This window comes from Natator depressus, chromosome 25 (genome assembly GCF_965152275.1).
Source record: "Natator depressus isolate rNatDep1 chromosome 25, rNatDep2.hap1, whole genome shotgun sequence".
NCBI classification, from domain to species: domain Eukaryota; kingdom Metazoa; phylum Chordata; order Testudines; family Cheloniidae; genus Natator; species Natator depressus.
The window spans coordinates 4,287,433-4,301,726 of NC_134258.1; the positions used below are offsets into that span (position 1 = coordinate 4,287,433).

Genomic DNA, 14,294 nt, shown 5'->3' on the forward strand with positions numbered 1-14,294 from the left:
TTGGATTCTGCACAAAGAATGTACAAAGTCTGTTTCCCTGAACACAGCCAGAATCGAACAGCGAGAGACAGCTTCTTTGCTCACAACCCCACACCCCCTTCAGCCAGCACTTTGCCCAAAAGCTCTCCCCATTAGCTTTTTCTCAGGGCCACACTCCCAGTGTTTCTGTGGCGGGTGCTTCTCTGCCATCTTCTTAGCGCTGCCTCTCTTTTACCCACACGCCAGCCTTCCCGAAACAATACCCAGTGAAACTCCTCCCATGTGGATCTGTGTTTTGGGTAGGGGGCTGTTACTGTTTCAGTTACCTGGTTCCGCAAAGGAGCTTGATTGTGGCTTCCGTTTATCCCAGATGAAGGACAGCGTTTGCCACCCAACTGTTTCAACAAAGTTTCAACTCATAACACCCGGAACACCACTTCCCATTCGCGCGGCTAGGATGGGCTGCCCCTCAGGCGGCTGGTCTGGGGCTGCTTCCCTGGAGCCAACCCCCCAGCTTTGCAGGGGCGCGGAGGCAGAGGGGAGACAGGGGATTCCACGCAGGGGCCTGGCCGGTGTGTGTTAAAGATGAAGGCAGCACGCAGTGCAGGGGACTCGGGGAATGGCTGCAGCGTGACTCAGCTGTGGAGAGGCTGCGTTGGCCTGTCTCGCCGCGAAGGAGAGGCTGCAGATCAGGCGGCAGCCTCCCTGCCGGGCCTCGCTGTGAGTTTCGCTCTCATTGCACAAGCTGCTGAGGCCAGTATCCTCCTTGGGCTTCCTCCAGCTGAGGCCCTGGCCCTCCAGCGGGCCTTTGGGAGCCCATCCTGCCACCCAGGGATCTCCCAGCCGCTGCCGGCTAATCCTGGCCCTGTCTCGTGGTTCAATCCCGTCTCCCCACTCTCTAGCTCACGGCGCTCGGCTTCCCCCATCCCTGAGTGGCTGGTCTCTTGGCGGGAAGCTGATAAGAGCGTTTCCGACATGTTTCAACTCCTGCTTTCGCTCACTGGCTTCAAAGCCAGCCCCAGCCTGTGAGCTGTGTTGGGACTGCTCCGACTGCCCAGACGGGAACTGCTCTGTGGCTAGACTCCAGCCAGGTCCTGTGGTGACCTGAGAGGCCGAGCTTCCTTTAGCCCAAAGGATCTCCGGAAAATCCCAGTGCCAGCTGGCCACCCCACCCCGCCCTCTCTGCTAAAGCGTGATCCTTCCGGAGAGTGCTTTGGCCAGCATCACCATAAAATGCCTCAGATCAAGGGACTTTCCCTCTGCTCCTTAGGAGGCTCCTCCCCAAACTAGCTTTTCCCCTCTGGCCGTGCTCCTAACTCTCACTCCAGTCTCAGGGCCCAACTCTCCTCTCCCTTGCTCTGCTGCAGATTGGCAGCACCTCCACAGAAGACCAGGGGAGTTTTGGCCGAGTACCTGATTTCGTTAGTGGAATTGTTCCCTGTTGCATATGAATCTCCGCTTGTGCAGGCACAAATCCGTTACCTTCGCCTGACTCGCTCCCTAAACGAGCTCCCCTGTGATTTAAAGACCAGGTGACGCATCCAGGATCTATTGCATTCTGGGACCAACGGGAGCTCACCATCATGTCGGAGGCAGTGATGGGAAAGCAAGACTCAGTCGTGCCCTTTAAGGTTTATTGAAGGAAACAAGGGGGCGGTGGGCGGGAATGAACCAGTCCCACTTGAACCCTCCACCCTCCTGCCAGGGAGCAGAAAGTTCGGCTTGTTACAGCTGGACTCAGCCTCGACTGCTGAGACGCGCCGCTGGGTTATCCCAAATTCTGGGGAATATTTGCGGCCTCCTTTCTTACAACACAAACAGCATTTTCAGCAGGCCTAACCTAGGGCAGCTATCTAATGGGTCCTCAGGAGCGATTGTGAGGAAATGCTGGCACAAGGAAGGACTCGGTGAGAGAGAGCACAGTGGGTGTGTCTCGCCTGGTACAATCTGCACTGAGCTGAATGCACAAAGACAGCTGACTCCAGCAGACTCCTAGAACTGTAAAAGGAGGGGGGGGGGACAGGAAGTGGTTTGTCCCATCCCATGTGGGGATGAAGCCAAGAGCCTTCAAAGTTTTTCACCTAAAAACAGGGGGGTAGGGAGAGGAGAGGAGAAAGTGCCCTAGCTCAGCAGTCAAGGGCTCATCTGGAAGTGAGATTGAACCTTGGCCATCTAGGCTATTCTGTGGCGGGGTTCTCCCCCGTGGAGTGAGTCTACTGTGATGAAGTGAGCTGTAGCTCACGAAAGCTTATGCTCAAATAAATTTGTTAGTCTCTAAGGTGCCACAAGTCCTCCTTTTCTTACTGTGTATAAGTACTTAGCTATTCATTATGGCAGAGTATAAGAGAGATACTGACTCTGTAGCCCAGTGCTTGGGGCCCTGACCTCAGATGTGAGAGGCCCATGTTCCAATCCCTATTTCTTGAACCTGGGTCCCTGCCCCCTCCAGGGAGTGCCCTTGCTACCAGGTTATTCTGGGGTCTCTCTTCGCTTCGGTACAGGACCCGCACAGAGCCTCATCAAACCCAGCCCTTTCCCAGGACAAGCTTTGTCCATTTCATCAAGACACTCCCAACCGGCGCTGCGGCAGGGCACGTGAAAGGAAATCACTAGCTAACCAGTGACATGCCACAGTAGCATCCAGCGAGACACTGGCATTTCCTTTAGCAGCAGAGTGACGAAGTGGGACTGTTCTTAATGTTTCCTCTGCATAGTGTGGGGGTGCCTCAGTTTCCCCTCTGCAGTTCTTAAGTTTCTAGGTGGTAGGGATAAGGGTGTGTGATCATTGCAGAGCCCTAGAGGGCAGGTGTGTGCAAGGGTCTGGACACAGAGAATGGTCGACACCCTGTTTCCTGGCAACTGATGGCCTGGCCCTTCCCCCTGCAAGGTGAGAGCTAAAGGGTTGGAGAACAAAGGAATCAGGTGACCTCCTGGCCCGGGAAAGGGACAAAGCCCAGAGGAGGAGGGGCTGGAGGGAGTTTCAGTTTGGGGCTAGCTGGGACATGGAGTGAAGTGCAGACATGGTTGTCTGGCTCACTGCCCCCCAAAATGGACCCAGCTGAGGGGTCATGTTCTCTGCACCTACAAGCTCTGTGTTAGACCATGTTCCTGTCATCTAATAAACCTTCTGTTTTACTGGCTGGTTGAGCGTCACGTCTGACTGCGAAGTTGGGGGGCAGGACCCTCTGGCTTCCCCAGGAGCCCGCCTGGGCGGACTCGCTGTGGGAAGTGCACGGAGGGGCAGAGGATGCTGAATGCTCCGAGGTCAGACCCAGGAAGGTGGAAGCCATGTGAGCTGTTTTCCCTGCAGACAGGCTGCTCCCAGAGAGGAGACTTCCCCAGAGTCCTGCCTGGCTTCGTAGGGAGCAGCTCCAGAGCATTGCCCGGGGACTCCGTGACAAGCAGCATGCAGGAGAATCTGGTTCCTTTGATCTCGAGAGCAATGCCACATTAAAAGGAGAAAAAGATTCCTTGTGCAGCACCAATTCTGCCAGTTTAGGATCTGGAGTTGTCTGGCCAGTATTGGGGCGGGGGATTTGGGGAAGGGACTGACTCTTAGTCAGTCTGTGCACAGTGCCTAGAACGGTGGCGCCTCTAGGCCCTGCCCCCCCCATAACAATACCTTCGCTAAGCGACCTGTATAATGGGTGCAATGAGACTCATCTATCTCACAGAGCTTCTGCAAAGTTTAATTAGCATCTCTTTGATGCTTTGCTATCTGTGGCTGACGGGCGTTATTCCAGAGAAAGGCGGAGGAATTCCTGGCCCTGTCTATCCAGGAGAGAGCAGGGGTCCTCGAGTATCCTAGCCAGCCAGATGCGAGAATAGGTCTCATGACAAGATCGCAGCATCCACTCAACGCAGGCCTGGTGAGAAAGGTCCTTCTGAGCTCCTGCCATCAGCTCCCCTGTGCTCACTAGCACCAGACGACACCTGACGCACCTCCCAGGACTTGGCTGCTGTTCTCATGCAATGAGAACCACCCGAAGCACGGCTGAGAGCCCCCCAGCCCAGCCCCACCCTGTGTCCAGAGCGCAGCATGACGGGCAGGGTTTTCCACCGCGCTGTTTCTCTGGGGCTGGCAGACAGCACTCTTAAGGTCGAGTTGCTCGTGTCAAGAATTCATAACTGCATGGCCGGACACAAAGGCAGTGGGGATTGGGGGGCGCCTGTGAGTGGCTCGAGGCTGAGAGGGGGCCAAGACACACAGGGGCCAGCATCTTTCCCAGAGACATTTGCTAGTGGGAGGGGGTTACTTGTCTCCATGGCATTTTGAGATGGGGATGGGGCTCAAGTCTGGATCCAGGCCCAAGTTCCAGGGGGCTCGGATCTGGGGGTGGTTACACCCGGGACACTGGGATGCAGACCCAGTCATCCCCACCTTTCAGGGTTGTAGGACAAGGGGTGACTGACTGCACCCCAAAAGTCTCAAAGACACAGGAGGGTCCTGACCTGGGCCCGAGCTGCCAGCCCCCATTGCAGTGGGCACTAGTACATCCGGAGTGGAGGGGAGAGTGGGGCCCCTGGTTTCCTGCAGAGAGGGGATCTCCAGCGGGTCTCGGCCTGGCTCGCTAGGAGCGGGGACAAGACGGGTCCATTAGCACTTCTCAGGCAGCTCTCTGGGCATGGAGGCTAAAACATTTTATTCTCTCTCTCTCTCTTTGCAGTTAAAAAAGCCAAGTTTGATGGGGCGCAAGGTAAGTCACTCCCACCACCCCTGGTCACATGGGCTACACGAATGCTTGGGGCAGGAGCCTCTCCCCAGGTCCCCATCTGCACTGCAGGAGGGGGCCGGGTTTCCCGCAGGGGGCAGCCGGGCTTCCAGTGTGGGTCTGACTTTAAAAAGCAGGATGGGCTAATGAGATGAAGGGTCATTTACGGCCCCTGGGTGAGCAGCTTGAGTTTGCTGGGGAGAAAGGTACCGAGGGACTAGGCAAGAGGAGCCTCCAGGCCTGAGGGAGGGGACCCTGTAGCCACAAGCCAGGCCTTGCTCTAAGGACTCATGGTGCAGCCCGTCCCAGCTTCCCCAGAGTTTACCGAAAAGGATCAGCAGATACAGGGGACAAAATAGAGAAGAGGTGGGGTCCAGTTGTTAGAGCAGGGGAGTTGGTGTCAGGAGTCCTGGGTTCTATCCTTGGCTCTGGGAGGGAAGTGGGTCTAGTGTTTGGACCAGGGGAGTTGGTGCCAGGACTCCTGGGTTCTGTCCCTGGCTCTGGGAGGGAAGTGGGGTCTAGACACACATGGGTCACACACACACAGCACCCACATCTACAGGCACACAAGCATACTATGCACACAGGTGTGTCACACACACAGATCTCACTGGCTTCCTTTCTGTGACGCCTGGGCAGGTTCACCCCATCTGTGCAGAGCTGGGGGGCACCCTGCTCCCCAACCTGGGATGGGAAGGCCCGGCAGCCCCCTCCCCCCCCCGTCAGCCAGTGTAGAGCAGGTGTGCAGAGGGGCTTTGCTGGGGGCAGGGGCCATCCAAACCCATCCAGAGTTGAGGGAGTTTGGCCCCTTGTCCCCGTTTGCACAGAGCTCCAAGCATCACGGGAGCTGAGCCGGCACCAGGAGCGCCCCCTGCTGGACAGCAGAGCTGCTGTCAGTCCCCTTCTGCCCCGGCCTCTACCAGCGCTGGCCCGGGGGGGTGGGAGGTGTCCCACGCACACAGCAGTCGGGTCGAGGGGGGGCTGCCCCAGAGGAGCGCCGAGCGATGCGCTGGGGGCTGTGGGAGAGGGGAGCCAGCCACGCGGCCAGAGGCAGCTTTGCTGAAACACCCAGCGGGGTGAGCGATGCCCCAGGTCCGGGGTGGGGGAGGGTGCTGAGCTGGAGGAGAGAAGTCAAGCCACTCTCAGTCTCGTCACTCCTGGACATTTGGCACCTCTGGAATCCCCGCCCCCTTCCACCCCTGCCCACCAGCTGGTGCTGCCATCTCTGCCCAGGGCGAGTGAAACGCAGGCCAGGCCAGAGTGGGCTGGGGGGTGGACTGAGGGGCATGAGCAGAGCTGTGGGGGGGCAGATCCCAGGGCTGGGCTAGCAGGGATATGCGGGTTGGGACTGAGGGGCCCTGGCAGAGCTATGTAGGGCAGTCGGGTCAGGATAACCTGCATTAACCATGCTCCATGTGAGCTGAAGCAGTGTCGGGAGCTGACCATGCCCCTAGCTGGCGACAAACTGCTGAAAGTTCTCGCGTGAGCCGGTCCCAGTGCTGAGATGGTCGGGAAGGATGGGGGGTGGAGCTGGTGCTGGAGGAGTGGGGGCTGGGCCGGTCCCGGTGCTGAGATGGTCGGGAAGGATGGGGGGTGGAGCTGGTGCTGGAGGAGTGGGGGCTGGGCCGGTCCCGGTGCTGAGATGGTCGGGAAGGATGGGGGGTGGAGCTGGTGCTGGAGGAGTGGGGGCTGGGCCGGTCCCGGTGCTGAGACGGTCGGGAAGGATGGGGGGGTGGAGTTGGTGCTGGAGGAGTGGGGGCTGGGCCGGTCCCGGTGCTGAGATGGTTGGGAAGGATGGGGGGTGGAGTTGGTGCTGGAGGAGTGGGGGCTGGGCCGGTCCCGGTGCTGAGATGGTCGGGAAGGATGGGGGGTGGAGTTGGTGCTGGAGGAGTGGGGGCTGGGCCGGTCCCAGTGCTGAGATGGTCGGGAAGGATGGGGGGGTGGAGCTGGTGCTGGAGGAGTGGGGGCTGGGCCGGTCCCGGTGCTGAGATGGTCGGGAAGGATGGGGAGTGGAGTTGGTGCTGGAGGAGTGGGGGCTGGGCCGGTCCCGGTGCTGAGACGATCGGGAAGGATGGGGGTGGAGCTGGTGCTGGAGGAGTGGGGGCTGGGCCGGTCCCGGTGCTGAGATGGTCGGGAAGGATGGGTGGGGGGTAGAGTTGGTGCTGGAGGAGTGAGGGCTGGGCCGGTCCCAGGGCTGAGACTGGTCGGGAAGGATGGGGGGTGGAGTTGGTGCTGGAGGAGTGGGGGCTGGGCCGGTCCCGGTGCTGAGACGGTCGGGAAGGATGGGGGGTGGAGCTGGTGCTGGAGGAGTGGGGGCTGGGCCGGTCCCGGTGCTGAGATGGTCGGGAAGGATGGGGGGTGGAGCTGGTGCTGGAGGAGTGGGGGCTGGGCCGGTGCCGGTGCTGAGATGGTCGGGGAGTCATGGGCAGGGTCGGTGCTGGAGCTGGGCTCAAGGAGGGCAATGCAGGGAGAACCCCCCTTATGTTGGTTGGAGACTCCGCATGTGGACGGGGAGGCCCCTGGGCTGATGGGAAGAGCCAGCGGGTGGCCTTTGAGGCTAGGGGTGGGGAGCATTTCCAGCCCCACGAGGCTGTCCCACCCGCCCAGGGGACTCGCGGTGCCTCCCCGCCCGGGACAGGGCTGATCTGGGCCCAAGGCTCCACCCTCTGCTCCCTTCCCTGCAGAGAAGTTCAACACCTACGTGACCCTGAAGGTGCAGAATGTCAAGAGCACGACAATCGCAGTGCGGGGGAACCTGCCCTGCTGGGAGCAGGACTTCATGTTGTGAGTACAACCCTTGGGTGGGGCGGGGGATGCCAGGAGTCTGGGGGCTCCCGGGGCCTCCTGCTCTTGGGAAGCTGGTGTCAGATAAACCCTGTGTGCCGCATGAGTTCCACAAATCCTCAAAATCAGGTGTGTGCCGGATAAACTGGGAAGTCGGGAGCTCGGATGCAGGATCCTCGGAGAGTCTCAGGTCACCCCGCCTTCGATGGGTGGCCCGGAGAAACTCCCGGCCCCTCGGCAGCCTCCAGGCCATGGAGCCTGCAATCGCGTGGAGGGGAAGGGGAGGTGTCTCTTGGCGCACCCATGGCCGTTGGCCCTGCCAGACCCCCAGGTGGGTGCCGGATCCCTGCTCTCTGCCTGGGCACGATGCCCGAGGCACTCGACACACCGGTGGAGAGCCAGAGAGAGCCACTGCAGTCTGCAGAGGGGGCCTGGGGAACCGGAGCAGGGTGAAACCAGGAATTCCCTACCTGTCAGCAGTGTAAACACCTGCCATGTCACAGAGAGAGGGGCATGGGGCATGCCTGGAGGCCACAGCTAGGCACAGAGCCTGGGGCTGCTAGGAACATGGCAGCTGTTAACCCCCAAGACGAGGCAGCCCCTGGGGGAATCCCAGCAGCAAGGGAGAGACTGGTGCTGAGGACCGGGCTGCTCCACATGGCAGGAAACCGCCTGTCCCCTTTGCTCCCTCATTCTGCATCCATCTGCTTAAAGCATCAAACACCAGCGCGTCCCAGACCTGGGGTCGGGGGGCTGCAGGAGGGGCCGCTGCAGACACAGCCGTGACTCACCAAAGGGCCCTAATTACCATCACTCGAATGATGCTCCCATCTCAGGCCACACACTCCAGTGGGAGATTAAAGTGATGTCACGGAGTGTGGGGGAGTCCGGGGCCTGCACCCCTCTTCCTGGGATTCACCATGACTCTCAGCCAGCCAGTAAAACGGAAGGTTTATTGGACAATAGGAACACAGTCTAAAACAGAGCTTGTGGGTACAACCAGGACCCCTCAGTCAAGTCCTTCTGGGGGGCAGGGAGCTTAGATCCCAGCCTTGGGGTTCCCTGGTTCCACTACCCAGCACCAAACTGAAACCAAAACCCCCCAGCAGGCTCCCTCCTGCAGCCTGTGTCCAGTTTCCCGGGCAGAGGTGCTACCTCCCCGTCCTCCTCCTGGCTCAGGTGACAGGCTCTCAGGTCTCCCATCCCCAGTGAAACTCCCCTGCCACATTCCCAGGTCAACACTGCCCCCTCCTCACAAGTGCCAAGGGTCAAACCATTGGCAGCTCCAGATTTGTCCTTGCTCAGAAGCCGGCTCCTCCGACGGTCGAAGACTCTGACGTCTACACAGCAAAGCGGGAGGAGATTCGGAAGCATGTTGGTGTGTGTTAAACTCACACCTCGGATGCTGGGAAATTCAAACTCCCCCTCCACACACACGTTTCTGTAGGACCTACCAAAGAAAAAAGTGCCCCCCCCTCCACAATTAACTCCGACACAATTTCCAGAGCTGGGCTGTGTCTAGATGACAAGTCACAGCTAGTGCAATCTTGGGAGCTGGCGCTGTCTATCTAACCTCCCTATGCCGTGTTCCAGCGCTGGCTGGGGGCGGGGGGCTCCCAGTTCCCCCAGTCCCAGCCTCTCCCAGCAGGGGGCACTGTGGGGAATGGGGCAGCAGCACCGACTCCCAGCCGCTGCAGTGAGTGGCCCTGTGGCATGAGCTCACTCATATACGGGGCCGGGAGCCAGGCTGCCCAGGGCTTCGGGAGAGGCAGCTAGCCACATGGGGCCAGCGCTGATGGGCACGTGGTCACTTTGCTTCCCTTGCAGTGAGATTAACCGGTTGGACCTGGGGCTGACGGTGGAGGTGTGGAACAAGGGGCTGATCTGGGACACCATGGTGGGGACAGTGTGGATCCCCCTGCAGACCATCCGGCAGTCCAACGAGGTAGGCACAGGGCGCTCTCCCCAGCAGGGCCCAGACAGCAGCCACTCCCGGACCTTCCTGGCTCCCTGTCCCGGTCTCTGCCCTTCGGAGCCTGGCCAGGACTGGGCATCGGTCGCCACCTGCTGGCCTTCTGGGGGGCGGGGTGAGGGGAGGGTCTGTGTCTGGGGGGAGCCACCCGTCCCCTGGACCCCGAAGTCCCCTTCCTGTGCCGAGGCTCAGCCTCCTCCTAACCCACAGGGCACTTCCCGGCAGAGCCAGGCTGGTGGTGCCAGGAGACAGGTAGGGAAGGGCAGGTGTCCACCTGCTTGGGGGTGGGGAGAGTCAGCCAGGGGGATTTGAGGTTCTCTTCCAGCAGCTGGGAGGAAAGCAAGGTGGGGGGGCAGGGAGGAGGAGTCTCCAGGGTGCAAAGGGTTAATGATGAGCCTGTGGACCAAGCCCTCATGCCCCCTGCAGCGGTCGATGCTCTAAGGTGCCATGGGGCAGGCCAGGGATTTAGCCTCCCTGCCCTGGTACTGCTCCTGCATGCTCCATGACCTAGCACTGCCGCAAATTGTCCTCTCCTGAAGGGGGGCTCGAGGCAGGGGGCGGGTGGAGTGGACATGGCTGTCCAGAAGGCACAGCTCTTCGCTATGGCTGCTAGCAGGAGGGAGAGCAGGGGTCTGGGACTCCCGACTCCTGGGTTCCATTCCTGGCTCAGGAAATCGCTTCCCCCCTTGTGCCTCAGTTTCCCCCCCAGTAACAGACCCTCCCCCAGCACACAGAGCTGTGAGGCTTAGCCCCATGAAAGGGCCAGAGCAGGGGAGCATGACTGGGTTATTTGCCAGGCTGGGAGAGTCTAAACTGAGCTTCGTTCCCCTGGCATCTGTCCTGACCCCCCAGTTCTCTCCCCTAGGAGGGACCCGGGGAATGGCTCACCCTCGACTCCCAGGTCATCATGACTGACAACGAGATCTCTGGCACCAAGGACCCCACCTTCCACCGCATCCTGCTGGACACCCGCTTTGAGTTACCGCTCGGTACAGTGCCCTCCTCAGGGCCAGGGGGCAAGAGGGGCTCCTGGCCTGTGCCCCCAACCCTATCCATGTGCCCGGGGTTCTCCCTCCTTGGGGATATTTCCCGCCTCACACCCCAGATGTGTAGATGAGGGGGGATTGAAAGAGATGGGGGGGCCCAAAACTGGAAACACAATGGGGGCTGTGGTTCAGGATTGAGGGGCACCAGCAGAGCTGTGGGGCGAGCCCAGGGCGGGGATAGCTGGTGCTGTGGGTCAGGATTGAGGGGCACTGGCAGAGCTGTGGGGCGAGCCCGGGGTCAGGACTGAGGGGCATCATCACAATCCTTTCCTGGATCCCCTCCCTCACGCCATGTGCCCAGCTTACAGCTCCTCCTCTCCACCCTCCTTTCCCTTCCGGTGACGAGCTGATCGGAGTGTGGGGCTCCCCAACTCCACTCCCACTCCCCAGGCTGGAGCTGGGAGCCCTGGCTCCTGCCCGTCTCGGTCCCAGCCTCTGGTCCTTTCCCCTGGTGAATTAATGCCAACAATCAATGCAGTGACATCGCTGGCTCCCTGTAAGGGCAGATTTCGCCGTCGCCCGCCACAAGCCAGCATCGGGGGCAAGGCTGGGACGGCAATTGTCCTTTCTCTCCCATCTCCTCTGGCCCAGCCTTGCCACCCCCCTTCCCTTCATGCCCTACAGATCCACCCCCCCACCCCCAGCACAGGCTGCCTCTCCCCGCCATCCTCTGCTCAGCTGCAGGCCCAGCCAGAGGCCGGTCCCATGCCCCAGACGTGGGCCCCCATATGCAGGGCCCCAGGGGCTGCGTTGGGAGGGAGGGGCCAGGCTGCGGAGACCCCACGGGCTGCTGGCAAGGGGGCCTCTCTGCTTTCAGACATCCCCGAGGAGGAGGCCAGGTACTGGGCGAAGAAGCTGGAGCAGCTGAATGCTATGAAGGATCAGGACGATGTAAGTCAGCTCTGGGGCCTGGCACCCCCTGCCGGCCCTGATCCCCTGAGTGTGTCCTCAGCTCCCCCCGCCCCCCAGCACTGCTGGGTTGTGTGCATGCGGGTGGCGCCTGGCTGGGCGAGCGTGCCAGGGCCTCACTGGCAGAGACAGGACCAGGGGGACGGGGCAGGAAATCAGAGCGTCCCGCAGGGATCTGCACTGAGTGCCCTGGGGGTCACCCCCTGAAGGGCTGCGGGACCTGGGGGAGGGGGCCGGGCCGGAGACTGCCTGGCCGGGGGGCCCGTGACCGTCCCTCTGTTCTCTCCCCAGTACGAGTTCCAGGAGGAGCAGGACAAGCCGCTCCCCGTGCCCGGCTCCCCGTGCTGTAAGTACCGATCACCTCCAGCATCCAGCCCCCAACTCCTCTGGGCCTGTGACCCCCCCGCTCCCGCAGAGCTGGGTCACAGGCGCCTCACGGGCCAGACCCCGGGGGGGCTGGATGGTGCCTGGACAGAGCTGGGGGGTGGGAGGAGCTTGTGGCATCTCCTGACTCTGTGCAACACCCCGGAATTTGTTTGACCCCCCAGGTGAGGTGGGATGAGGATGATCATAGGGCCTGTGTCTCCCTTGCCCCCCAACTCACTGTCCCCACCCAGTTCCCGTGCATGGCCCCCCCAACCTGATTAGCATGGGGCCGACGCCTCTCACCTGCACCCTGTGCGTCGCCCCCTCTGGGTCAGCAGCTGCAGCTTGGCAGCATTCTTGCAAGGGGGCGACAGCTGGGGAGGGGTCTGGGCTGACGACACGCCCCAGCCAGGGAAGCAGGGACTCGGCCTCGGTCGCTGGAGACATGATCCCCCTCCTCCGAAGTCCTTGGCCCCCTTCCCTCTCTCCTTCCTCCTGCTCTGTCTCCCTCCCCTCCTCTGCCGTGTGTTCGCTCTCCTCCGCTCCCGTCCTCTGCCTTGGTCTGGGAAGCTTTGGAGCAGGGTTCATTCGGCTCGGCCCGCGTCGGGGAGGCAGGTTGCCTGAACAGAGAGGGGAGCAGGAAGGGCAGGGAGCAGTTGGGATGGGGCTGAGGAAGAGCTGACAGGGATGGGGACTCAGCAGCGGCTTAGGGAGAAGGGCCTAGCTCACCGAGGGGAGATAAAGCCACGGCATGGAGGGTCGGATCTGGCTGAGTAGCACCAAGCCTGGAGGAAGCTGGGTCTGGGTGGCCCTGCTCACGTGGGGAAGGAGCTAAGGCATCAGGGCCGGAGCATCTGAGGTAGGGAGGTGCCCACATGAAGGCAGAGTTGGGGACTGGATCCTCCCCAAATCTCTTGGCCTTGCAGTGAGATGTGGCCCCACCCAGCCCAGCTGGCAGGAGAGTCGCTGGGTGACCTTGAACCAGTCACTTCCCCCAGCCTGCCGACACTCCATGCCTCGGTTTCCCCCTCTGCGACATGGGGGCTCATCAAACCCACCTCAAAGGGCTGGGCGTTGAGGCAAATTGGTCAGTGGGCCTAATTCTCTCCTGCCCTAAGGCCAGTGAGGTCAGTGGGGTTACCCCAGGGATGACTCTGCCCCATTAGATCTGAGCCAGGCGTGAGGGGTTCTCACCCCTGCTTCTGTTGACGTCCTTCAGCGTGGCGTCCGGCCTCCTGCGTTTGCTCCCTCCTGCTGCCCCAGGCTTTCTTCCCCTGGTTCGCTGTGGCACGAAGGCTGGGGAGCTGCGTATGCAGCTGCGGGCTCTGGCTGAACGGCTCGTGGGTCTTTTTGGCATGCTCGCGTTGACGAATTCGGAGAACGACGACCAGCCGAGATCTGGCCAGGGAGCGGGGCCCCCCAGGCCCTGAATGTGGAGATGGTGGCTTCAGGGCCCAGTGCCAAGCTCTCTCCTCCCGGGGAGGGTGGGGGGGGGGCAGAAAAAGGGGCTCGGGATGCCTGGAGCAGCCCCACAGCGGAACACCCCGGCCCCTGCCACTCCCCATCCGGGGTGAGAAGGAGGCGACCCAGATCCACCAGGATTTAAGAGCCACTCCCCCGCCCTATGCTCTTTCTCCCAGCCTGCCCCGAACATCTGGATCTGTCTCTCACAAACCCCCGCTCTTCCCCCAGTCCTCTCCTGCCACGAATCCTTGCTCTCCCCATGTCCTTGCAGCGTGCCTCATCCGCCCTCTCCGAGCCTACGGCAGAGAGGGGCCCAGGCCGCGGCGCTCAGCTCGGGGTCTGAATTTCCCCAGCGCTTGGTGGGGGCCAGGGCTGGAGCCAGAACCCCGACTCAGTCCGGCGTAGCGCCGGAGTCTGAGCATCGGGGCTGCGGGGGGAAGCTGGGGGTTTGCTTTGGGCCTGGCTCTAAATGGGGCTTGGTTGTCCCACACGGGCTCTAACACCTCCTCCCACAGCCGTGTCCGTCTTATTGTCTCTGCCCCTTTTCTTTATAGGCAACTGGAATTATTTTGGCTGGGGAGAGCAGCAGAGTAAGTATCCGATCGCCTTCTCACCCCGAATGCAGGTGGCACCCCCCTTTCCTACCCACTGGCCTCCCAAAGGGCTGCCCACGCACCCACCCCCAACCAGGGGGAGGAGCATTCTGCCTTTGGCCCCCCTAAGGCCCGGCGGCTAAAAGAGAAGACCCCGTGCAGGAGCAGAGGGGTCCAGGTGGCTCAGGGAGTGGCATGACTAGCGGGCAATGCAGGGGGGCCTGGGACTAGCCTAACCTCTGCCTTGGCCTTGCCTGGCTTTCATCTTTTCATGTAGCTGTGACGTCTCCCCAGTGCTCCTGGATAGAGGGGCACAGGACTATCTACAAATGCTTTTTTAAATGGGGTGGGTGGATGGACCATCCCCGGGGCAGGGAGGCTGGGCTCAGGGGGATGGGGCAGCATGCAGATGGCATTGCAATCTTTGGTCAATCCCAGCACGCCGGGCCCAGACACAGGGCACTGGGCT

At 61.3% G+C, this 14,294-nt stretch overlaps 1 protein-coding gene across 1 annotated transcript in view; it reads left to right on the forward strand.

Annotated features, from left to right (window-relative positions):
• The window catches only part of UNC13A (unc-13 homolog A), a 124,342-nt gene that overhangs the window by 35,671 nt on the left and 74,377 nt on the right, over positions 1-14,294 (forward strand). The window contains exons 2-8 of the mRNA XM_074939554.1: positions 4,647-4,676; positions 7,376-7,475; positions 9,303-9,420; positions 10,313-10,436; positions 11,311-11,384; positions 11,694-11,748; positions 13,787-13,822. Of these exons, the coding sequence (XP_074795655.1) occupies positions 4,647-4,676; positions 7,376-7,475; positions 9,303-9,420; positions 10,313-10,436; positions 11,311-11,384; positions 11,694-11,748; positions 13,787-13,822 (537 nt within the window). The remainder of the gene's footprint in view (positions 1-4,646; positions 4,677-7,375; positions 7,476-9,302; positions 9,421-10,312; positions 10,437-11,310; positions 11,385-11,693; positions 11,749-13,786; positions 13,823-14,294) is intronic.